The sequence below is a fragment of the Haliotis rufescens genome, unplaced genomic scaffold (genome assembly GCF_023055435.1).
Source record: "Haliotis rufescens isolate VD_foot unplaced genomic scaffold, xgHalRufe1.0.p SCAF_1, whole genome shotgun sequence".
Taxonomy (NCBI): domain Eukaryota; kingdom Metazoa; phylum Mollusca; class Gastropoda; order Lepetellida; family Haliotidae; genus Haliotis; species Haliotis rufescens.
In genome coordinates, this window is record NW_025963779.1 from 30271839 (window position 1) to 30296356 (window position 24518).

Sequence of the window (24518 nt, forward strand, 5' to 3'; positions counted from 1 at the left end):
AAAATTGTCATTATTGTGAATCAACAATTAATCCAGAAACCAAGAATTTATAAATAGAAAACATCACTTTATTCCCTTGTATTATCCTATAATTTGAAACATATTTTTGTACACAACAAAGATCCATTAATCTCCTTTGTGTATCTTCGCCATACATCCCTGTAAGAATGAGCATCTCCTGCGCTGCTGGGCGGAGCCATGCACATCATGTCCGTAACACACTGCCAGTATAGATACATTATCCCGGTGACCTGCATCACGCATGTTTCCATAGGATAAATAGGTTGTCCTGAGGGATGAAATCGTGCCTGAAAACCTCATTTCCACAAGTTAGAATTATTGTCACTAAGAATGTCGTCAGTGATTCCTCAAGATGAAATCACGTCCGTCACAGATGATGTCAATGTTTGTTCCTGGAATCACAATGGCAACTCCATTGCAGGCTTCTGTTGATGTTAGTCTGTTTAGTTCCTAAGTATCAAGGCAGCAGAGTTACTGTGAGCTTCATGCGATCTTGTTGATGACGGCTTGGTGCAGGTTGTGGAGCTGGCTGGTCCACTTCTCCAGTGCGGAGTAGCGTGCTGCCAGACTACTGGCCTCCTGGGACAACTCCAGAACCTGGTTCACTTGGTCGATACGTCCCTTGATGGTGCTGACAATACAAAAAACACAGGCTACAGTGTGGCCAAAGGCATTCAATTCTCAAACCAAGTGCAACTTCTATCTCAACTGTTTGTGACCTGTTCCATGTGAAAGGTTATATGAAGATATTTCAAAGATTTCTGTGGCCTCCTGCTTTCCAATAGAATATGACCTTGCTTTTTCTGTATGTGCTGTAATTGTAAGTCTCGGTCATAAACGATCGAGTCCTCCAGTTTTCGCACACATTCTCAAAATTGTATTGAATTTTGGAACTATTTGAGCTGATCACTGGAACTATCTATGACCGTTAAATATTACCATGATACAGTTAATGTTTTGACAACTACAATATACAAGGTTTTCCCCACAAGATGTGTGTATGTAATAATAAAAAATGATATCTCAAAACAGTTACAAAATTCAATACAATTTCGGAACGCGGGTGAAAACTGAAGGACTAGATCGTTTACAACAGAGGCAGACTATTACAAGTACCAACATGAAAGCTTTGATGAGTATGAAACTAGACTTAAATTTGATGTTGTGATTTGATAAAAATGACTTGCTGGACAATCGACCTGCATGTCTGAGTGAGACAGTTATACAACCCACCTGTCTAGGATGCAGGAGACAAGGAGGTTCTCCACCTCTGTAGCATCTATATTCAGTTCCTGCAAAGACAGTGAGCGAGAGTGTGAGTGAGCGGCTTGGGATAATGAATGGAGAGGTGCACATAAATATCATTGCAGTCTATACGTTACAAGCAGGAAAAACCAGCAGCCATTTTGTCAGCACATACTCACTGATATTCTATTCACAAATCATTCACCTGATGAAGGAGTAAGCACATACTCCGAAATGTTGTGTTCCTCATAATAAGGAAGTTGACATCAATAAATTCTCTTCATTACAATTCCGTAACTTAATCACAGCTGGGACTTAATCCACTGAGGTGGTCACCAAGCCATGTGCTGAATACAGTTGGCAGCTATTGTGCCCTTCCAATAACCATTCATACAAACACATGACTGTATGCTTCTGTAATGTCAGATCAAATCATTAGAACCATATTAATATCAAATCATTTCAGACATCCATCAGGTCATAACTAGCTCTTATTTCCCCCTACTGCAACTAATAACTAGACAGCTATCTTGTAGATACATATTTTTATGTTTCTTCCTAAAAAAATACTTGTAAAACCTTACTCTCACCTTCGATACAAATGGTATGTGAATTCGGGTGTACGGTTTGATAAGCTTGATTAAAACCTGTGTTCTGATATTCCGTAGAAGATCTGAAAACAAAATGACATCAAATGACATAAGGCTAAAAAAAATAATTCTGGTTCTCAGGCACCACCTGCATATCATCATATAGTCTGCCACATGTTTTGTTTTTATTTCCATTTTCAAAAATATATAAAAATCCTAATACTTTAACACAATGCGATCCAATATAGCACACAGTTACTTCCCTTTACTGCGCATCTCGTGTTATGTTAATGGCGGGAATAGCAATTTGTATGCATGTTCATATAGGGAGGCGCTTTCCAAGGTTGATGGTACACCACTGTTTATTTGGTTACATACTAGTTTGAACAAGCAAAAAAAACAAAAAGAACCACTGCCCACCCACACTATACAGTAAACTAGGTTTATAACAAACACGCTTATAAATAACAAACTTACCGATATAACACAGTTTCTTGGTCCCGTCCATTTTGTGTAAATATGTTGTACATATGCTTATAACTACGGTTATAACGAATTAAAATCAGTGGTCCCTTTGAGTTCGTTATGACCGTAGTTTACTGCATTTTCAAAAGTCATTCCCTGAGAACCATCGTATTCAACATAATAATCGCCCTGGGTGCTCTTTAAATTAGAAATAGGGGGCTCTTATTTGAATATTATTTTGGTGAAAAACAACAGAGTTGAAAGATCATAAATTTTGTGGTTTAAGCTGACAGACTGAAATATTTATATACGACAGATATATTTTTCCAGAATTTAATTTCCAATATTTAAGGATGCATATATAACACACATATTATACACGAATAAATAAGTCTTGTGTACACTGATCAATCGGAAGGGGTGCTAATTGGGATTGTTCACTAGCCAATGTATTAGCAAATATTGCCATGGGCGCTTATTAGAGCGGGGTGCTTATTACGTCGAATACAGTAATTCTTTTAAATTTGTTTAAGCCTAATGCATGCACTAGTTGATGGCCTTCTAGTGATCCTGTTACTTGTATGTCTGTTTGTGTAATCCACATACAGGTGCTAGCTTGGCACAGTATACTGGTTTCATGCCAGCTCAAACATGAGAAAAAGACAATAATAATTTGATAATAATAAACCTTTTATCAAAACACAACAGTACATACCTTCAATGTGTTCTCTGATAAAAGGATCTTCCATTATATTTTTTCTGTTTGTTTTCAATATTTTTTCAAATTCATTGATGTCATTATTTTGGTAAGCGCTGAAAATATGAAAACACAAATAATGAACAGAAGTATATCACTGATCTTTCAGCTGAGGATAAACAAGAGGGGATTTTGTTTGACAAAGATTGAATACTCCCTGGGGAGCTAAGAATGTTAGTTATTTAATGCCACACTAGGCAATATCCAAGCTACATTATGGCTGTCTGTAAATAATCGAGTTAGGACCAGATAATTCAGTGATTGGCATCATGAGCATGATGAGCATGTCCCATACAATGACAATAAATCAAGTGAGTCAAAGAGTCTGAATTGAAAAATATGATAGTCGTAAGACCAAATCCTTTACTACCTCACCCACCCCCACCCTACGACAACCTCAGGTTGTTGGGGACCTCTATAGTCATGCCCTGAGTTCCCACAGGTTGGGTTGAAAATGCAACTGGAGGCAGCCACTGATCTGAAAATTGCATCACATGCTTCAAGCATGCCCCACTGTTGTGTGGCGGGGTAGAATTGGTCTTCAGCAACCCATGCTCGCCACAAAAAGCGACTATACTTGTTGTAAGAGGCAACTAACGGGATCGGGTGGTCAGGCTCGGTGACTTGGTTGATGCATGTCATCATATCCCAATTACATGGATCGATGCTCATGATGTCAAACACTCGATTGTCTGGTTCAGACTTGATTATTTACAGACCGCTGTCGTATAGCTAGAATATTGCTGAGTGCAGCGTTAAACAACAAACAAACAAACACTGTTCTGTGGAGTTGTGCCCTTTATGTAAGTGGTCTACTCGTATTATGGGTAAGAGATTGTCTGTACATTCTTCTGATGCCATGTCGGTACCATCAGTTAAATTAGAAACAAACCATTCCTTCCCTTTTAAATAAGGCTGGGTATAAAGAGCCAGCAAAAACAAATTCCATTTAAACATATCTCGGTCTGTTATACCACATACAGCAACCATCCAAGTAGTCTCACCTAACTAGATTTGTCATAGCTAAGATTTCTGGATCATTCTTGTAGGGTTTGGTTTCCTGGGAGTCAAATGGATTGATTCCGGACTTCATCAACATGTTTGCTAGCACCAGATACTTCAAGCAAGTCGTTCTCCTGAAACGAAGAAATCACTTACAAAGTAAATCCTGCAGACTTGATAAACATGAATAGAAAACCAGATGAGTGTTATTAAAAACTGCAACAGAGAGTCCACCATCAACATGATTAATTACACATTCCTACCCAGTCTGCGGGGTAAGAATACCCTGTAGCTAACCAGAATGATGGTGGTGAAAACAAGAACTATTTACTTTTGAAATAATGAGATAGAAGTGATAACATGTTGAAAGGATATTGTTACCTTGGACTTCCAGACTCGTCATAGTTTTTGAAAGCTTCGAAAAAGTCGGTATGTGCTTTTTCATACTCCCCTTCTCTCAAGTGCATCTTGCCCCCACACTCTGGAATCAACAGGATCATATTGCAGCGATAGAAACTAACTGTTTTAGTCCACTAGTCCTTATAATGATAACATATAGCAAAACGCTCAAAATTTCTACTAATCCTTATGATACCTTTACTTTTAGGCAGTTTGGCAAGGAGTATAGGGCCAGTGCCAATTTCTAACACTGAAGAAGTTTGAAGAAACTCTGGCATAAATAGAGTTGGATCTGAATACTACTTGCAGCAGTTCTTATGTTAAGATATGGATAGGAGGAATAATACTTTATTTACAAGGACTCAAGATGATGATGTAAAGAATAAAATCACATGATTAGATTACAAGGACTCAAGATGAATGTATGGCTCACGTGATGATAAGGACTCAAGATGGATCTAAAGAGCACATGTCATAAGGACTCAAGATGGATCTAAAGAGCACATGGTCATAAGGACTCAAGATGGATCTAAATAGCACATGGTTATAAGGATTCAAGATGGATCTAAAGAGTACATGTCATAAGAATTCAAGATGGATCTGTGGTGCACATGGTCATAAGGATTCAATATCCAACAGCGATGTGCATGCACATGTGTGTGGCTGATTGTACTAGTCTGGACTAGTGCTAGTCCACTGAGATATCATGCCACAGTTCAACATGGATACCCACTCACACACATTATACTGGCTCCAAGTAAACCAGTCTTTGTTTTATCCCTTAATGCCGAGCATCAGACAGGGTAACAAGTACAATCTTAAGGCATTTTTTTGGTATGATGCAGCCAGGGTATGGACCTTCTACCCTCAAGGCATGTGCTAAATCCTCTAGACTTCAGAGACAGTCTATTCAGTATAGATCTGAGGAGCACAAAAGGTAAGTAGAAGGATTCAAGGACAAAATGTATGGGGTGACTGCACTTTGAAGAACAAGTTCAGCTGAAGGCAATTTCAGCAAGTGAATGGCTGTTACTAAATAATTGTGTAAAGAAAGGTCTCACCTCTGATAACACCCATGATGAGGGGGTGGGGAATGGCGGACTTGATGTGCAGCGACTGCTCGTACAAAGCCTGAAACAAAAGCACCTCTCAGTAACAAGTGCATGACGTTGGCCGTTGGTTTGATGTGTTACGCCACACTCAGCAATATTCCAGCTATATCTGTAAGTAATCGAGTCTGGACCAGACCATCCAGTGATTGATATCGTGAGCATCGATCCACGCAATTGGGATCGATGACATGCATCAACCAAGTCAGGGAGACTGACCGACCGATCCTGTTAGTCACCTCTTACGACAAGCATAGTCACCTTTTAGGTAAGCATGGGTTGCTGAAGACCTATTCTATCCCGGAATCTTCACAGTAACAAGTGCATGACATTCATCTTGACGCTCAACGCTTACAACACATCAACGATTAAACTATGAACCATGACCATAATTAGCTGTATAGACACTTGACCATGCTTACTGGAGACGAGTTTATTGTAGTGAAGGCACTCTTCCATCTATATCATGGTAGTCTGAAACTAATCAGGCCTTGCCCAGACAAACCAGTGGTAGAATGCATAAATGATATTCCATGCTGCAAGGGTAAGGTGACAAACGATCTGCCAGGTGATGTATTGTGCCCTACACATCCTGATATCAGTGCTCTTAGACAAATTAAATTTGGTAAAGACCTGTGAAGATCTGGGTGGTCAGGCTTGCTGACTTGGTCAACGCCTCACTCAGCAATATTCCAGCTACATGAAGGCGGTCTGTAAATAATCGAGTCTGGACCAGACAATCCAGTGATTGACATCATGAGCATCGATCCTTGCAACTGGGATACGATGACATGCATCAACCAAGTCAGTGAGTCTGACTACCCGATCCCGTTAGTCGCCTCTTATGACAAGCATAGTCACCTTTTACAGCAAGCATTGGTTGCTGAAGACCTATTCTACTGCAGATCTTCACGGGTCTCTTGTCATATCAGCTGACGAAAGATCATAGAGTGGTCCAGCTTGGTAGATTTTGTCATCACACTTCTTTGGTGTGGAATGATGTTCATAATATTAACCACTTGTTCGTCTGGCCCAGACTCAATTATTTACAGGCTGCCATTATATAGTGAGTGAGTGAGTTTATGCTTTACGTCGCATCGGCAATATTTCAGCCATATCGTTACGACCATGATATAGCTGGACTAGAGGCACGTTAGCAGAGGTGGCCATATTATAGCTGAACGTGTTGATCTGCGATACCTTATCAGTTCAGCACAATGGTTACTAGGTTCCGGGACTAAATTCCCACCTTCAGCTTCTTGTTGTTCTTCTGTGCTGTATACATCTGAATCTCCAGGGCATAAATCTCCAGGAGTTGTGTCCCTTTCTTGAGATCATCTTCCCCTTCATCCGTCTGATGAAAAGAGAGTCACATAGTGTTCCTTAATCCGGTCGACAAGATAGTCACACAGTCAATACTTTCATATGTGATCCATTTCTAATAAAGGTTTCTTGTAGTGATAAGGTCAGCTTATTGTTCATCATGGTCATGTGTCATTTCATCTTCGGAAAAATCATTTTTAACTTTTCATATTTTTTCTGCGGAAGGACTGAATACTACCGATAACTTGAATGATTGAATTTCCTCAAAACATTTCTCAAATTGCTGTCAAAATGACCACTGTTTAGACGCTTGAATCACATTCAAAACCATATCTTATAGGGCTGGGACGATACACCAACTGTGCGATCTGATACGTATCAAGATATCTTGCTCACGATCCGATACGTACAGTATCATGATACTTGCATGTGTTTTTATCTGTGGTCCCTAAGCCATTTTTTCATAGACAGGATGGCCAAATACCTGGCACACTGATGATTTACAGTTGGCAGTGTCAAGTATGGCACAATGGATGAAAAACTTACGTTTTCACAACTTATTGTTTAGTGTAACAGTTACAAAAGGTGAGGTGAGGTGAAATTGGGTTTAACGTCGCGTCCAAGATTATTCCACTTATATAGCGACGTGCATGTACGTGTGTGTGTTTGTGTGGCTGCTTGTACTAGTCCGAACTGATGCCGATTTATAGTGCTAGCCCACTGAGATACCATGCCGCAGTTTAACATGAATACCCCACTCAGACACAGTTTACTGACTTTGAGCCGACCAGTCCTTGTTTTAGCCCCTTTATGCCGAGCGCCAGACAGGGTAACAACAAGTACCATCTTTTAACGCCTTTTGGTATGACGCGGCCGGGGATTGAACCCCGGACCTTCCGCTCTCCGGGCGGACGCTCTACCACTAGACCACGGAGGCGGTAGTTACAAAAGGAAACACTGAAGGTAAGAATCGATATTTTGTACTTAGTGTGGGACTGTGATCGATATTTGTATCGAGAAGTAAACAAATCGCAATCAACTGATGCATCGGTGTATTGCCCCACCACTAATATCTAATGATGCTCATGATGCTACTCACTTGGCAAGACTGATGAAGCTGCTTGAGGATCTTCTGTAGCTTAGTGTAGTCGCCCCGGTCAAAGTACAGCTTACCAAGTTTAGTGTTTGTCTTGAACCACAGCCTCTCATTCTTGGCCTCCTTAAGGGCTTCTAGCGTTGTCTCATAGAAATCCTGCAGCAACTCCATCTGGGACATCAGGGATACAAATGTATTAGATTCTAAGTGTGTCACAGAGCACAAAGATGTTTAGGTGTGCCCTTCCGAATTTAAGTGTGCTTAAGAGAAGAATAATTTTGATCCATTCTCAAACTCTATGAACGTCTAATTTCTTTGAGTGGCATTTAGAAGTTGGAGTGATGAAGTAAGACGAGTTCTATGGATGAACAACTTCTTTATCACAATTAGTGCGACGTTTCGGTGTAGATCCTAACACCTTTATCACTTGCTTGATAAAGGTGTTAGGATCTACACCGAAACGTCGCACTATTTGTAATAAAGAAGTTGTTCATCCATAGAACTCGTCTTACTCTATGAACGTCCTTTCAAAATGAGCTAGATCATAAGCAGCTGAAATTCATAAAGTTTGCCTCCTTCCATTTCATTGAGAATGGTAACATCCTAATCAATTTCTGAATCCACAGGTTTGTATTATGAATCAAATTGTGCATTAAACCTTTTTGGGGGGTCTTTAACCAGATTACTTGTTTAAAAGAACATTTCTCACAGGCTTTGCATAAATAACATACATCATCACATACAAAATATTGCACATGTGCCCTTCAGGCTAAGTGATATATTATATTCCAACCTGCTTAGATGTTGAGATATAGTCCAGGATGGAGTTGATGGACTTCTCAGAGTAGTTCCGGGTCACTGCTGACTTGATGTAGGCCAACAGTTGTTTGTATCGTTTCATCATTTCATCATAGTTGCCCTGCAACATCCAGAAGATGAATCATTCAACATCTCAAAAATGAAAGTTGATATTTTTTTTAGTTTCTGATAAAAAAGTCACATGTAGTTTCATAAATAAAGAAACAAGATAAAAAAAACAACACTGTAACGTTTCATTTGACAAATAATTTTTACTGAATGTAGAATGTGTGAACAGATCTAATATGAACAAATCTTGTTGGTGCCGTTGCATAGCACAAAATGGGTGTGAGTAACTTCGATCTCATTAAAATCAGATCTTAGTTCTCGCTATCACTAAACAAAGATCTGAGGACATCCCATTACGGGTCACGTCAGAATGACCTTTCATCATGTTCATCCGACAAATCAAAGCGTCGCTTACCAAATCATGAAAGTGACAGTCGGAATGTGTTTTCTAATCATGCAACCTCGAAAATGTTAAAACAGGGTATACCAAATGACAGTTACGGCCCGTATGACTGATTCCGCCAAAATTATCGTCTGTCTCTCACTTCCGTGGGATGAACATTTGAACGGATGATGCGTTACACAGTTCATGGGAAGCACTACCATACAATCACAACCATATTATAGACACTCCAGAATGTTCATTTGTTCAGTTTTCAAAATTTTAATCGAGAACTGTGTCAACATATTTTTCAAGCGTAGTCTGAAATGGAAGTCGCTATGTTGAAATGAGTGCCATAAAGCTCAAGAAAGCTGCTTTCTAATTGGCTGATATTGACTTCTTGTTAGGCGTTTCAGTGGTCGGTCAAAGTTTGCGAAAGGTCGTTCTGACGTGACCCGTAATGGGATGTCCTCAGATCTTTGTTTAGCGGCAGCGAGAATTTAGATTTGATTTTAATGAGATTGGAGTAACTTAGGAAATAGTGTCTTTACCAGTTTGAAGTTGATTTTAATCATCTGCTTCAAGGCTTTGAATCCCCATTCCCCTTTCTCCTTTCCTTCCAACTCCAGCACCTGTAACAGAGATCAAAGCAGGTGTAGTAGGTATTGGAATATTTCTATCAACCTATGCTTTATGATTCTTGTGTATCATTCCAGCACTACTGGTGGCACATGGTCCTCTGCATAGTGCACAGATCACCAATCCGGTGAAGTAAAGCAAGGTTGATCGCGGAGAGTCCCTGGATGGCTTCTCCTTGGGCAAGTGACTTTGTTAAAAATGTGCCTCTATTCACCCAGCAGTGAATGGGTACCCGGTAGGATGAGATGGCAATGTGTCTGTTAAGCTTCTAGCACCACACAGGCAGCTTGGGTTGTATACTCCCCAGGAAACTTTTACAAACCTGTAGAGGTTATGAATTCTCTGATGAAATCCTCCTTGGGGCACTTATTGCATTTTCCTTGCTCAAGAAAATCTATATGACATAGTTGTAACCATTTTCCTTAATAAAAAATGTTACCACACAAAAAACTTCGTTTTTGTATGATATACGACCACCCTTACGGGGCCTCACCCCCAACGGCGCCTCACGCCAGGGGGAGCAACTCTCACCCAAATCACTTTCCATATGTCAAATGCTGACGGAATGTGGGGAGGTGGGTGGCCGTGCCCCAAGGAGGATTTCATCAGAGAATTCATAACCTCTACAGGTTTGTAAAATTCTCTTTCTGATTAAATCCTCCTTGGGGCACTTATTGCATCAAGACAGACTCCCAAAGATAATCTAGGAAGTGGCATCCGTCAGCAACAGGCGTAAATAAATACATCGTATTTGATTATTCAACAGAATAAAATATTGAGTTCAATAAATGGAACCAACCTTATCGTGAGGCACCACCGTCGAAAGGCGGGGGCTAGAGACAGGGCGTGGTCGACCATATATTATGATAAAGCCTGTTTTGCGGCTTGTCATAAGTTGAGAACTCGAAACACCTCCCACCCCCCCACACTTTTTTGAACAAGTGATATAAGGGCGTAGATCACGAGAGACCATAACCAGCGCTGAGCTAGGCCAGAGGGTCCCCGAGGATCGAAGGAGTGCGTGCGCAAAATACGAGTATTATCGAGTAGTAAGGACTGATATTTATCGACCGCAGAAGATAAAATCCGGACCATTACTGAGCAGTATAACCGGAAGACTGTCTAAAATCTCGAATGCTCAATCAGCTAGAGATTAGAACTTTGCCCAGTTCGGAGAACTGACTGACCAAACCGAGTACGCTCGCTTGAGTGTTTGTCGAGTTGGTAAGGTTTGATGAATCGTGCTCGGCTGGCTCCAAATAGCCGCGGAGCAGATCTGCTCAATGGGCAGAGCCGCGGCGTACGCTTTTGACGCAGCCACTGCTCTAACCTAATGAGCCTTCAACCTGGTAGGGGGGTCCCTGCCTGTAAGCGTATACGCTGTACAAATGTTTGAAACTATCCACCTCGAGATAGATTGTTTACTCGCAGGTGAGCCAACCTTCCTACCGCAGTAACAGCAAAATAGTTGGTTATCCTTACGGACACCCATATTTCTGCTGATATAGGCCTTGAGAGTCGTGCGGACATCCAAGACATGAGCATGTCTTGCAGTGGTCCCCGACGAGGAAGGCTGTGAAAGAGCGGGTAGCTCAATAGGAGCCGTTCACGTGGAATCGTGTGCGACCCTAGGACGGTAATAGTCCGGTAGACGAAAACTGACTGTCCCGGTGATATTTATCGACCCCATGGAAGACAGTTATTTTGGGATCGGCTGACATAACACGAATGTCGCCTACCCGTCTGCCGGACGTTACCACCACAAGGAACGCCGTCTCCCAGCTCAACAGCTGAAGAGAGAGAGAGACGACAGATCCCGAAAGGAAGGACCGGACAGCCAATCTAGAATGATTGACAAGTCCCAAGGGGGACTGATCCGCCGGACTGGCGGTCGGATCCTGTCCACACCTGCTAAAAAGCGCTGCACTAATGGGTGTGCACCCAGAAGTGCCCCGTCGACAGGGACGTGAAAAGCTGCGATAGCTGTAGAGTACCCTCGGACTGTTGATGCGGCCAGGCCGTCATCTAGTCGCGACTGGAGAAACTCAAGCACGGATACGAGATCTGCAGAAAAAAGATCTGCAATCCCTCTATCGACACACCTGGGCGCATAGCAGGCCTATCTATCGTACTGAACGTTTGTCGAATCCCTCCGCGAAGCCAGTATTGTGTCTGCAACTCGTGCAGGAATACCGCTCTTCTGGAGGCGATTCCTGACAGTGGCCAAGCCACCCATTGAATCCTGAGATTCGGGTGGAGGGCCCCGTTCTGGGATAGGAGGTCCGGTCGTAAAGGTAATATAACAGGAGGCTGAGCCAGAAACCTGAGTATTACTGGAAACCCACTCTGCGCCGACTAAAGAGGTGCCAGGAGCACAATTAGTCGCGCAGGCTGAGTGCCTAGCTGAGACAGGACCTTGGAAATCAGAGGTACTGGGGAGAATGCCCACAGAACTGTCCGTCCAATCTAGCTGAAAGGCGTCCGGTGCCACCGACCTCGGGTCGTGGACTCGGGAGCAGAACGTTGGTGTCTGGTTATTTAACCCAGACGCAAACAGATCCACCTGTAACGACCTGTATAACAGGGAGAAAATCCCGAATATCCCCGGGTCGAGCCTCCACTCGTGAGGAGCGAGGATCCGGCAAGACAGAGCGTCCGCACGGACGTTGTCCACCCCCGGGAGATAAACAGGTAGCACCCTGATATCGTGAGAGTCGCACTATAGTAGGAACTGCCACGTCTTTCGTCGAAGCGACGGAGACGCCGTTCCCCCCTGCTTCCGGATGTAAGTCATCGCCGTTTGGTTGTCCATCTCTAGACGAACCACTTGGCCACGAAGCAGATCCGGGAAACGTTGGAACACCAACCTGACCGCTCTCAGTTCTAGCACATTGATATGCAGTTTGATCTCCTGCTGGGACCATAGTCCCGAGGCAGTGTGATCATTCAGAACGCCTCCCCAGCCGGAGAGTGACGCGCTGTTTGAACTGTGAGAGACGGAACGGGAGTGATTCCCGACCTCGGTCCACCACTGGAGGTGTGTAATGAGCCACTACGGAGTCTCGAGCACAGTCTCGAGATCTTCCGAGTTCGCCCAAAGTCGACGGAGTGCTTGTTGAATGGGACTCATTCTCAAGCGCGCCCGCCAGACCAAATCCACTGTCGCCGCCATGTTGTCCAGTAACTGGAGCCATGTACGAGCAGTGTGACTTGCGCTTAAGGGACTTGATATCTTGTGACAGAGATACACGTCCTCTCACCGTGTTGAAATTAGCCACTAGGAAGACTAGATTCTGAGTGGGGCTCAGATCTGACATCTTGAGATTGACCATCCACCCTAGAGTGATCAGAATATCTATCACTTGTTGTGTAGCTATCTGACTCAGGGATTGCAATAGAGCTCTTAGTAACCTAGTCGTCGAGGTACGGATGGCAGAACCGACCTTTTGACCTGGCCACTTGGGCGGGAATCAACATCAGCTTGGTGAACACCCTCGGGGCCGTGGAGATCCCGAATGGTAGAACCCTGAACTGATAACACCTCCCGTCGAAAGAAAACCTCAGGTATTTCTTGAACTCTGGATGTATTGGTATGTGGAGATAGGCGTATTTTAAGTCTATTGACGTTAGCCATTCTCCTGTCTCGACAGTTGAGATCACTGTTTGGTGACTAGGAAACAAGTCGAGTAGAAGCCCTCGCTTTCCTGTCCCTCGGGACCCGGTTCGATCGCAGCTTTCATAAGAAGTGCGTCGACCTCGGCACGGAGGAATTCCGCCTTCTCTCGGGTAGCAGGCACCGGTGTGTGCTTTATCCCGGAAAAGTGGAGGAGCGGATGAGTTTTCCCGATAACTTGCGACTATGGGTTCACCCGGGGCTCTTCGGGCGCTAATGGGAACCCATCGTTCCCAGCCCCGCGAAAAAGCTGTTGGCCTCGACCAGCTGCCTTGCCCCGGCCCGTGCCTCTCTTGCTCCTCACGGCGCCCTTATACCTGAAGGAAGCGGCGGCTTCCAAGCAGGTGTGGACGTCTGACCCGTGCGTTAGCGTAGGAGGGGACAATTGGAGAGGCCCGCTTACGCGGTTTTAACGCTTGGTACCTCCAACAAGGCCTTATGAGTCTTTGATGGAAGTATACAATTGAGCAGCCTCTCGGACCGCCTGCTGAGCCCCAGGGAAGAGGGTGGCACCCTCTTATACGGCAAAGCAAGTAGGTCTTGGCGTGTGTAAGTCGAGTATTTAGATACCGACATCCACCGCCTGCGCATGCACATAACAGCGCACATCATCTGCGATGCACAGCTACGAATAGCGTCCCGCGCAAGATAATGTTAGTTGCGCGGCCAACTCCGAAGAGTCGGCCGGCCCCTCTCCCGCTAACTCCCTCTGTACAGCCGACAGATACGCGGAGTGTACGGACACACGGAGCTGTTGGCATGCATTATGATATTGCTCCTCGAAGCATATGTAAGCAGCCTTCAACTCCGCACCGCACACGGGAAAGGGGGGGGCAACCGCCGGCCCTGCTTGACCTTAGTCAAGTTGGGTGTCTCCGACTCTGGCATGGGCGCAGCAACCTGAGGCAGTACATGGACAATCCTGTCCCGCACGTGTCTCTGCACCCGGCCCGAGGCCGAGTCCCGGTGCCGAGGTTCAAGGGAACCCACCTGGCACTGGGCTAGGTATCCACTAGTGAAAGCCTTGGCCTCGGAAGAGACGTCTGGCTCCGCTAGGGTAAATTGTGCGTCGGTAGTGCACGGGCCGGTGCCCGCCACCACTACGCTGGGGAGCGACCTCGAGCCGGAGCCGAAGCTCGGTCTCGGATCGTCCCCGAGACAAAGGGAACCAACCTGGCTCCGGGCTAGGTATCCACTAGTGGACGCCTCGGCCTCGGAAGAGGCGTCTGGCTCCGCTAGGGAAAATTGTGCGTCGGTAGTGCACGGGCCGGTGCCCGCCACCACTACGCTGGGGAGCGACCTCGAGCCGGAGCCGAAGCTCGGTCTCGGATCGTCCCCGAGACAAAGGGAACCAACCTGGCTCCGGGCTAGATATCCACTAGTGGACGCCTCGGCCTCGGAAGAGGCGTCTGGCTCCGCTAGGGAAAATTGTGCGTCGGTAGTGCACGGGCCGGCGCCCGCCACCCCTCCGCTGGGGAGCGACCTCGAGCCGGCGCCGAAGCCCGGTCTGAGATCGTCCCCGAGACCAAGTTGCCTGCCTCGGCCGACGCCGGGCATATCACAAGGTCTCGAAGCCGCGTCCGGCGCCGACAACGGGGAAGGCTCGGTCCGCATCTCCTCTCGGAGCTGAGACTTTACCTCCTCCATCATCGACGCCATCTGCGACTTAAGTAACGCAGAAAAGTCTGCCAAAGACAGTGCAGGAGAGGGTGCAGTGCTTACTACGGGGACCCTCGAGCCTTCTCCCCCGGCCCCCGGAGAGGGAGCGGGGGAGACAATCTCGGCAGCTTTTTTACCCTTTTTAGATGGGGAGGGGGGGATGTCTTAGTAGATCTGATATCTACCCCCGCCTTTAATAGACCTCTTTAAAGTGGAACAAGTCAACTTGTCTCTTTTGGGGGCCCCGGGGGGTAAAGGCAATGTCCTCCGCCAGACATATTCGGCAGCGTTCGTGCCTGTCTTAGAACAACCCGTACACAGTTTGAAGGTCTTGTAAACAAGACCGTAATTTCTGAGGTGGGCGGGAAGGGTATCAACGTGTATCAGTGCGATATAAAGATCGGAAAGAAACGTGCATAAATTGTGAAACTAGAAGCAAAGGCGTAATGTAGAATGCGATTTGTAACGCGATACTAATAGCCAATGTGTAGTATAATTATAACACCAAAGGGGCGTGTTACGCGCTAAGGTGTAAAAACCCGTAAAAAAGGTAAGTGTAGTTTATGAATTAACACACCACCTTGGGTTTTGTAAAGGAAAAAATTGTAGACCAATGCTGTATGATATAACAAAACCCCAAGCCGTTTCTTAATGGCCTTGGTGTTACATGTATCAGCCCGTGGAACTACAATATGGACGCCATTACGGCCATTTGAATTCAAAGGTACCGTGCACGTGGCGTATTATTACAACTCTATAACTTCACAATGCGAGGTATTACGCCTTTGCAAAGAAAGAAATGTACCATACATACAGTTTGGTCAGCCATGGTTCTTGTCGAACGATAGATTTCTCTTATTTTTGTCTTGTGTGAAAAATCAACACGTCTGTCTCTTACAGATGACATAAGGAAAGTGATTTGGGTGAGAGTTGCTCCCCCTGGCGTGAGGCGCCGTTGGGGGTGAGGCCCCGTAAGGGTGGTCGTATATCATACAAAAACGAAGTTTTTTGTGTGGTAACATTTTTTATTAAGGAAAATGGTTACAACTATGTCATATAGATTTTCTTGAGCAAGGAAAATGCAATAAGTGCCCCAAGGAGGATTTAATCAGAAAGAGAATGAGAATGATTGTTGAGTGAACACTGATCCATTGACCAGGGTAATAAGTGAGTGAGTGAGTATGGTTTTACGCCGCTTTTAGCAATATTCCAGCAATATCATGGCGGGGGACACCAGAAATGGGCTTCACACATTGTATCCATGGCGGGAATCGAACCCGGGTCTTCGGCGTGACGATCAAACGCTCTAACCACTTGGCTACCCGACCGCCCCCCAGGGTAATATCAACAAGTGTATAGTTGACAAAGTCATCTATATCCCCCGCCCATTTTAACACGTTATGGTCCCAAACCAGGTAACTGACCCAACATTTCTCTTAGCCCATGTCAAAATAGCTGCAATGGAAATTCTAAAATAAACATTTCTAAAACTCCTTAATATCAAATGGCACTAGTTCAGTATGCACTTTATATATAGACATGCAATGTTTGGCAAGGAAATATTTAACAGTTTATTTGTTATACTACTTAAGTAAACCAATCCTATATTAAAACTTAAATCCAACTTGTTGTCATGGAAACATAAACCAGTTCAGTATGTGCCTGGTAGACATGCAAAGTTTTGTAAGAAAGTATTTAAGTTTTTGAGTTACACTCTGGAAACGAACACCACCCCTGTAGAACCTAAGTCCAACTTATTGCCATGGAAACGTGAAAAATAAAAATTTCTAAAATTCCTAAATAGCAAGAGGCACCAGTCCAGTATGTGTCTGGTAAACATGCACAGTTTTTGTTGGAAAGTATTGAATGGGTTTTGAGTTATGCTCCGGAAAGAAACTCTACCCTATAGAACCTAAGTCCAACTTGTTGCAATGGATCTTAAAAAAATCATAAAGTTTTCTCTACCCCCATGTGTTGTGTAATAATGCAGCGGTAGAAACTAATATTTTTAGACCACTATTCTTTATAATGATAGCACATGCCAAAACCATGAGAACCCCAAACTTGGCAAATTTCTACATGTTCTACTAGTACTAGTTTTTATGATACCTTAACTATTGGGCAGTTTAGCAAGGACTCGAGGACTAGTGCCAATTTCTAAAGCTGTATTGGGCAGTTCGGCAAGGACTCTAGGACTAGTGCCAATTTCTAAAGCTGTATTGGGCAGTTCGGCAAGGACTATAGGACTAGTGCCAATTTCTAAAGCTGTGAAGTACAGTTTAATACACTACACAAGAGGGTAGGGCAAAGTATATTTCATATAATACTATTCATGTGTAACTGATGCCCGACAACACTGCTCTCAGATAACCTTTACCTGACAATGACTATAGTGCTGGATAGTAATCTAATATGGAAATAATGCTCACAAATACAAGCAGAAAAGGCTACATAGAGTGTATGGCTGTACTGTTATACTTTTAGGTATTCGAAATTTTTCAAGCATATTCTTCAAAATCAATTGGGTTATGGAGTTTAAGTTTGCAGATATGCACCTTATCTGGAGCTCTGAGTGAGTATGGTTTAACGCTGCTTTTAGCAATATTCCAGCAATATCACAGCAGGGTTCACCAGAAATGGGCTTCACACATTGTACCCATGTGGGGAATCGAACCTAGGTCTTCAGAGTGACTAGCGAACGCTTTAACAACCAGGCTACCCCACCGCCCCCTGGAGCTCTTAGATATTGCTCTACATCAGTCTATGCTGCTGACAGTGGTAGTGACTCACCTTCTGGAAACTCTCAAGGGCTGCTTTAGGATCATCTTCCTTGAGAGCTTTTGAGTTGTAGTATTGGTTCTCTAGGTCCACATCAGGCTCCGAGTTACTCTCTTCCGAGTATTCCTGCAGAATATGTCTGACATGATAATTGTGTTCGTGACAAGTGGATGGTCATAACAACTCATTTTCGCAGAGTAGATAAAAAATAAAACCTGATATTCGTACTACCTGAAACTATCTAAACAGATCTGTGTATTTCATAAAATGTGTTCATAAACTCAGGAATTCTTTATTGTCACACTAGAAACATGTAGTTGTCTTTCTTTGTATACATGACCATGTATTTGGTTGTTGTTGTTGTTTTGTTGTTTAACGCCGCACTCAGCAATATTCCAGCTATATGACGGCGGTCTGTAAATAATCGAGTCTGGACCAGACAATCCAGTGCTTGATATCATGACCATCGATCCACGCAACTGGGATCAATGACATGCATCAACCAAGTCAGCGAGCCTGACCACCCGATCCCGTTAGTCTCCTTTTACGACAAGCATAGTCACCTTTTACGGCAAGCATGCATGTATTTGGTAGTTTGGGCTTTAAGTGTAGGATAAAATATGTCAGAGGGTTTTTATGAGATTTAAAACCGTCATCATCATGATCATAGGGGCACATGCCCCTCTGTTCTGACCCTTCGATTCAGGGTTTCAATTTCATAAAAACCTGAAGGTAAGTTTTTTATCTAACTTATAAACCGAGAAAAGAAACTTAAAACAACACATCAACATTTTTATGTTTCAAACATACTTTCCATGAACCTTAGGAAACCGGTGTAAAATGCTGTTGCTGTCGTACAGATACTTGAAAAAGACATTCTTAAAAGCATTGTGATTTATCAGCGCCTCTGTAGCCTAGTGGTACACTCACTGGGCTACAGATACGAAGGTTGCATGTTAAATTCACTGGAATATAAAGAAACCATTTGAACCGTTATCAAATCCAAAATAAATTTCGAGCAAGAAACATTCATATGTCACAATATAAACTACTGATAAAATCCTCAGGATATTATATAGCAAATGTCCCAGGGATATTACATCCCTCTTTATGATATTTATCCCTACTGGAAACCAATAGGATGACATCACTGGAGGTTTATAATACTGAAAAAATACTGAGGTGAGGTGAGGTGAAATTGGGTTTAACGTCGCATCCAAGATTATTGTACTTATATAGCGATGTGCATGCACTTGTTTGCGTGGCTGCTTGTACTAGTCCGGACTGATGCCGATTTATAGTGCTAGCTCACTGAGATACCATGCCGCAGTTCAATATGAATACCCCACTCAGACACAGTTTACTGACTTTGAGCCGACCAGTTTTAGCCCCTTTATGCCAAGTGCCAGACTGGGTAACAACAAGTACCATCTTTTAACGTCTTTTGGTATGACGCGGCCGGGGGTCGAACCCCGGACCTTCCGCTCTCTGGGCGGAAGCTCGACCACAAGACCACGGAGGTGGCCGAAAAAATACTGTCTGTCTCCAATACAATGGCTTAAAAAATTCTGCTTTCATAAGAAAAAGGTAATTGTACATTCCAAAGTTCATGACAAATACTATGTGTTTGTTGAAATGTAGCATCAATGGCAGTGTGCTTTAAAAAAGTTTCCAGCTTCTAAGAACATTTCGCCTGAACACATTCCAACATCACCATGGTCACCACCCAAATAAATGGGTCATGCACTGAAATCCCGTGTGTTGTGACCTTACACAACTTGATCACCTGACTACCCCTGCCACATAATACTCTTTCTTAGAACTGACAGGTTTGAGGAGCTGTGATGCGGGGATGGCTGGGCGGGCATATAACGTGTGAGATAAGTATTATAAATATACAATTTAACGTACAATTTAATTTGTTTTAATTTAATCTCACACAGTTGGAGAGCCTGTATAGACTACCACTGTGAGACGTACACAAGGAAGCTGGTGCAAACAAGTGACACAAATTATTTAAGTTATACACTGCCTAGTGTAGAAAAGACAAGAGTGAGTGAGTGAGTGAGTATGGTTTTACGCCGCTTTTAGCAATATTCCAGCAATATCACGGTGGGGGACACCAGAAATGGGCTTCACACATCGTACCCATGTCGGGAATCGAACCCGGGTCTTTGGCGAACGCTTTAACCACTAGGCTACCCGACCGCCCAAGAAAAGACAAGAACTTGTGAGTGGGTAAAAACACCATAACAGGTGATGTGACCCCTTTACGCCAGTCGGACGTAACAACATGAAATTAGGTATGACATGTGTTACGTCTTTTCATGTAGGACATCATTACACGATTAACAGCATATCTTTGAATAGGGATCTATTCACATTATGACTTATAACCAATCCGGAGGGGGTCTCCAGGCAATCAGTTCTACAAGACAGACTACACCACTATCTCTTACGGACAACAGGGTAAGCCAGCTTGGCATCTCTCTGAACACTTCGTCAAAGCTATCAATCCTGCTCGTTAGATTGAAGCATGCTAAGACGAGAAGAGGAACGATCAACAACATCCAGAAGAGGACTTTAAACCAATACTAAGACATTACTTGCACAAGGCAGAGGTGAGCGGGTGAAGCATCGGGACACCGCCGAAACGGCCACACCTTCCAGCGAGGTAGAATGTGGAGAGCTCTAACAGGGCATAAGGAGATATCATTATGGTCATCTGGGTTCAGCATGGATGCCAACGACAGTATGGTCAACAACCGGTCTGACTGTCCCGGAAACTGATTCTTCGCAAAGAAAACTGATTCTTAGCAAAGAAATCCCAGATACACCTTCCCATTGTGAATTCTCTCAAACTGGACGCGGTCAACTTCAAGAGAATGGGTCTCACTCATTCTAGCAGCAGTTGCAAATGCCAGGCAAAATACCGTCTGAAAGGTGATCAACTCTTAAGTCCTTCTCAGCAAGTGGTTCATACTCCACAGAGGGCAGATGGCAGAAGATGACATTAAGATCCCAAGTGGGCGGGCGGAAATAAGATGGCAGGTCAGCCAACTTGTTGGACAGAATGAGGGACTGTAGCTCAGCAACCATGAAGATCGTAGGCAATGATGGAGCTGAGATCGCAGAGAGATACATAGCCAAAGTAGAGCCCTTAAGGTCCCACATACTCATGTTGCAGATCAGCTTGGTGATGCTACGAGCTTGACAGTATGCCTCAATGCCTTCCATTTATGGTCATATAAGGCTGTGGTGGAGGTACGGTGAGCCTCAGTGATGGTCTTGGCTACTCTCTTTGAATACCCTTTGGTGACAATCGACTTCTGGAGATGAGCCATACACAAAGATTTAAGGTTTCGGGCGATGGATGAAGTAGGTGGGTGTAAGGCTGGTGGAGAAGATCGTCCCTGAGCGGAAGATGGTGAGACTTTGTTTCTGCACTGTTTACCAGCACTGTGAACCATCATCGAGCTGGCAAGTAGGGCGTGACCAAAAGCAGTCGAAGTTGGTTGGTGGATGCCGCCTTTTGAAGAACCTCAGGTAGAAGGCTGGTAGGGGGAAAGGCGTAGGCGTTGAGGTTATCTTACTAGATGGCAAGAGCATCGTGGTCCCATGCCTGATGATCTGGGAGATGCCCTTCCGTCACTGACAGTTAGTCTGGTCAGGATAGGGAGTCTGCTATGACGTGTATTTCGGAATCTTGCACTGACCTGAATGTTCAGCGAGTCAATCAACTGGAAGAAGTCAAGTGTCAGTGACAAGAGGGAGGTTGACTTGGGGGAGCCCATTTTGTTGATGTACCAGACATTGGTTAGATCGCCCGACTGGATCATGAGTTAAGATGCAGTGGGACACAGCCAGAATGACTGCCTCAAATACGAGGTTGTTGATATGCAGTCTCTTTTCATGGACAGACCAGCGCTCTGCCACCTGTAGATCATGGAGGTGAGCCCCCCAGCCCACAGTCGAAGAGTCGATAATGAGGTGTTGGGTCTGGATGAGCAGTCGCAAAGGGACTCAGGCACAAACATTCGAGAGCACCAGCCACAACTGATGATGCTGATATAGTGAGATCAGTAGAGAGAGCAAACCCCGGAGTTATCCTGGAGATAGGGCCTCAAGAAGCCCTGGATAAGAAGCTTGAGTTGACCCCTCTGAGTGAGTGCTTGTGCTTATGTCAGAAGACCTAGCAAATGTTGTCATTTGCATAGAGGTAGGGGGTGTCTGAGTGCCAACTGCACTAAACATTGTATCTTCGACCACTTGTTCGTGGGAACAAACATCCTCCTCTGAGTCGTCTCAGACTTTGCAACGTTGATGAGCTAACCTAGCTGATGGAGATGTCACTGAGTGGACTGAGGTGTTGCATGAGGGTGTCTGGATCTGCATGGGCTTGAATACAATCATCAATATAAGCCTCAAGACAATATCTTGCACATGCAGAAACTTTGTGACTGACTTGGTAATACCAGGCCTAGACTTAACAACATATTTGTATGTAGCCAGCAAGGCTTGCTCCTTTTAATAGTTACTGAAGTAAAATCAACTGGAGGAAATGGAGGAGATACACGTCTTGTAGGTCGAGACTGACCATGTGGTCTCCCGCCCGAATGATTGTTCGGAGTAGCGTGAAAGACATCATGCGAAAATGCAGCAAATCTTCAAGATACAATGCGTTGAACGTCTTCATGTAGAAGAAGTAGAGAGATCAACGTAATGTTAGGTGTCAATTCTAAAATTGAAACGATATGTTAATCCAGAAATTAGTACATAAAATAACTTAGTGTGATCCAACAAACAACCATTGAACAAGCGGTTGCCTAATATGATGATCCCATCAGCATTGATCAGTGTTCCTGCTGGCTTTTGAAACTGCCAGTTCTACATTGAAGCAGCTCTAATAATTACCAGTCCCCTCCCAATTTTTGCCAGTCCCAACTTTCAACAAATAAAAAAATGTATGAAAATTAATTCTTTCAACATCATGTTCAGTGCAAAGATGTCCTTGGCTGAAGTAACTTAATTAGATCTATACATCATTCACACTTACTTGTCACAATTTTCTCCTTTGTCTTAATATTCCGAGACAAAGTCACTACAAATGGATATATAACCTTGAAGCAAAGCAAAATGTTATTTCCTTGCAATAAAAATAGACAAGGGGAAAACCATGCATCTTGCATTCAGATTGGGAGTTCAAGTTTGCGCAGGATTTACCTGACCAATGGAGGTGACGACAGATCTTCATGCAGAGAGGTAAAGTATCTGAGTATCTGATCTTAATGAGACTGATGAAATTCAAGCTTGAAGTGCCTCATTTTAACTCTGCCACATACAGTGGCGCTTTGCTAGAATATTGCGTATAGGACATGTGCGCTCATTGGTGGTTGTCTTACATAGCAATATACCACTGCAGGTATTAAACACTGCCAAAAGTCAACATTGTTATAAATAAATGAATAAGAGGCCCAGAATGTTGACAAGGAGAGGTGCCACTCTTGAAAGGGTGTGCTGACTCTAAAAAGTAAGGATGTAACACTTGGTGTGAGTTTACTTTTCCATATGTGTGGAATGGGTGCAGTGCACTTTTTCAGTATTCAATTTGCTGCAAGTGGAGGATCGAACTCGTTTTGCAAGCTTCAAGTTCAACTAGGCTAACGAGGTAATCTAATCAGACAGTTTACCATATGACAATTGGGGCTATCACAAATAATTCGTACTTGTTAACCTCATGATCAGCATGCAATTGTTTACCTAAGATGCTCAAAACTCTGACATGACATGAGTTTCAAAATGCATACATTAACTCACAACTTATTCCAAGGATCCAGGAGCAAACTAACGCAAAGGGTTTGTAAAGGGATTAATGATAAGTGATGGGTGCCCATACATAAGGATCGCGAAGAAGTGTTTGATTGGAATAGGGTACTAATCCTACTGATCGCTAAAAAAGGCTTGATCGGCATGGCGATCCTGGGTTGAAGTTGGGGTAACCTACCCACAAATAACCCGAATGATCGGAGAGGCACGGGGGAGCAGTGAAGTGAGAGCAACAGCCTGCAGCCAATTAGTGGAAGAAGCTACGCTCGGTAACCGCAGTCTTGTCTGCGGAATTATCTGAAGAACCGTCTTAGTGCTCTTACTGTTAGTTTCGTTTGTTGTGTGTACGAAATTATCGCAACCCAACTCGTTCATTAGGAGGGAAGTCGAGTTGCTGCCGACGTGGTGCTGACACACCCAAGATCACTCATTTTTATTTAACAGAGCTGTTTACACGGATGACAATAAACCATTGACGGCAGTTTATGTCACAAAACCGTCCAAATGTACTTACCAAATCATACTCTTCGTCGTCATCGCACATAAAATCATCGTCCGACATCTTGAAGTGATGGTAAGATGTTTTTAACGACTTATAACAAGAACAACATAGTCTTTCTTGTATATCATAAAAGACAACGTTAATATATAGAAAACAATATTTACATTTATAAACAAATACCTAAA

At 43.9% G+C, this 24518-nt stretch overlaps 1 protein-coding gene across 1 annotated transcript; it reads right to left on the reverse strand.

Moving 5' to 3' along the window:
• Positions 1–46: 46 nt before the first annotated feature.
• Positions 47–24497, reverse strand: LOC124123948 (COP9 signalosome complex subunit 2). Its single transcript, XM_046487156.2, has 13 exons — positions 24346–24497; positions 18018–18131; positions 9808–9888; positions 8801–8926; positions 8011–8178; positions 6838–6942; positions 5541–5610; positions 4462–4561; positions 4083–4214; positions 3037–3134; positions 1857–1939; positions 1255–1313; positions 47–652 (listed from the first exon to the last, which is right to left on the reverse strand). Exons 1-13 carry the CDS (start codon positions 24391–24393, stop codon positions 505–507), a joined length of 1332 nt encoding a protein of 443 aa, XP_046343112.1. The 5' UTR covers positions 24394–24497; the 3' UTR covers positions 47–504.
• Between the last annotated feature and the right edge of the window lie 21 nt (positions 24498–24518).

Bases quoted from the DNA above. Each gene is read 5' to 3' on its own strand.
- LOC124123948 (XM_046487156.2), bottom strand. From the start codon at position 24,393: ATGTCGGACGATGATTTTATGTGCGATGACGACGAAGAGTATGATTTG. The intron at 5,611-6,837 runs GTGGGAATTTAG...CTTTTGTTTCAG, and splicing joins AGAACAACAAGAAGCTGAAG to GCTTTGTACGAGCAGTCGCT. The intron at 4,215-4,461 runs GTAACAATATCC...TCTTCGTTTCAG, and splicing joins GACGAGTCTGGAAGTCCAAG to GAGAACGACTTGCTTGAAGT.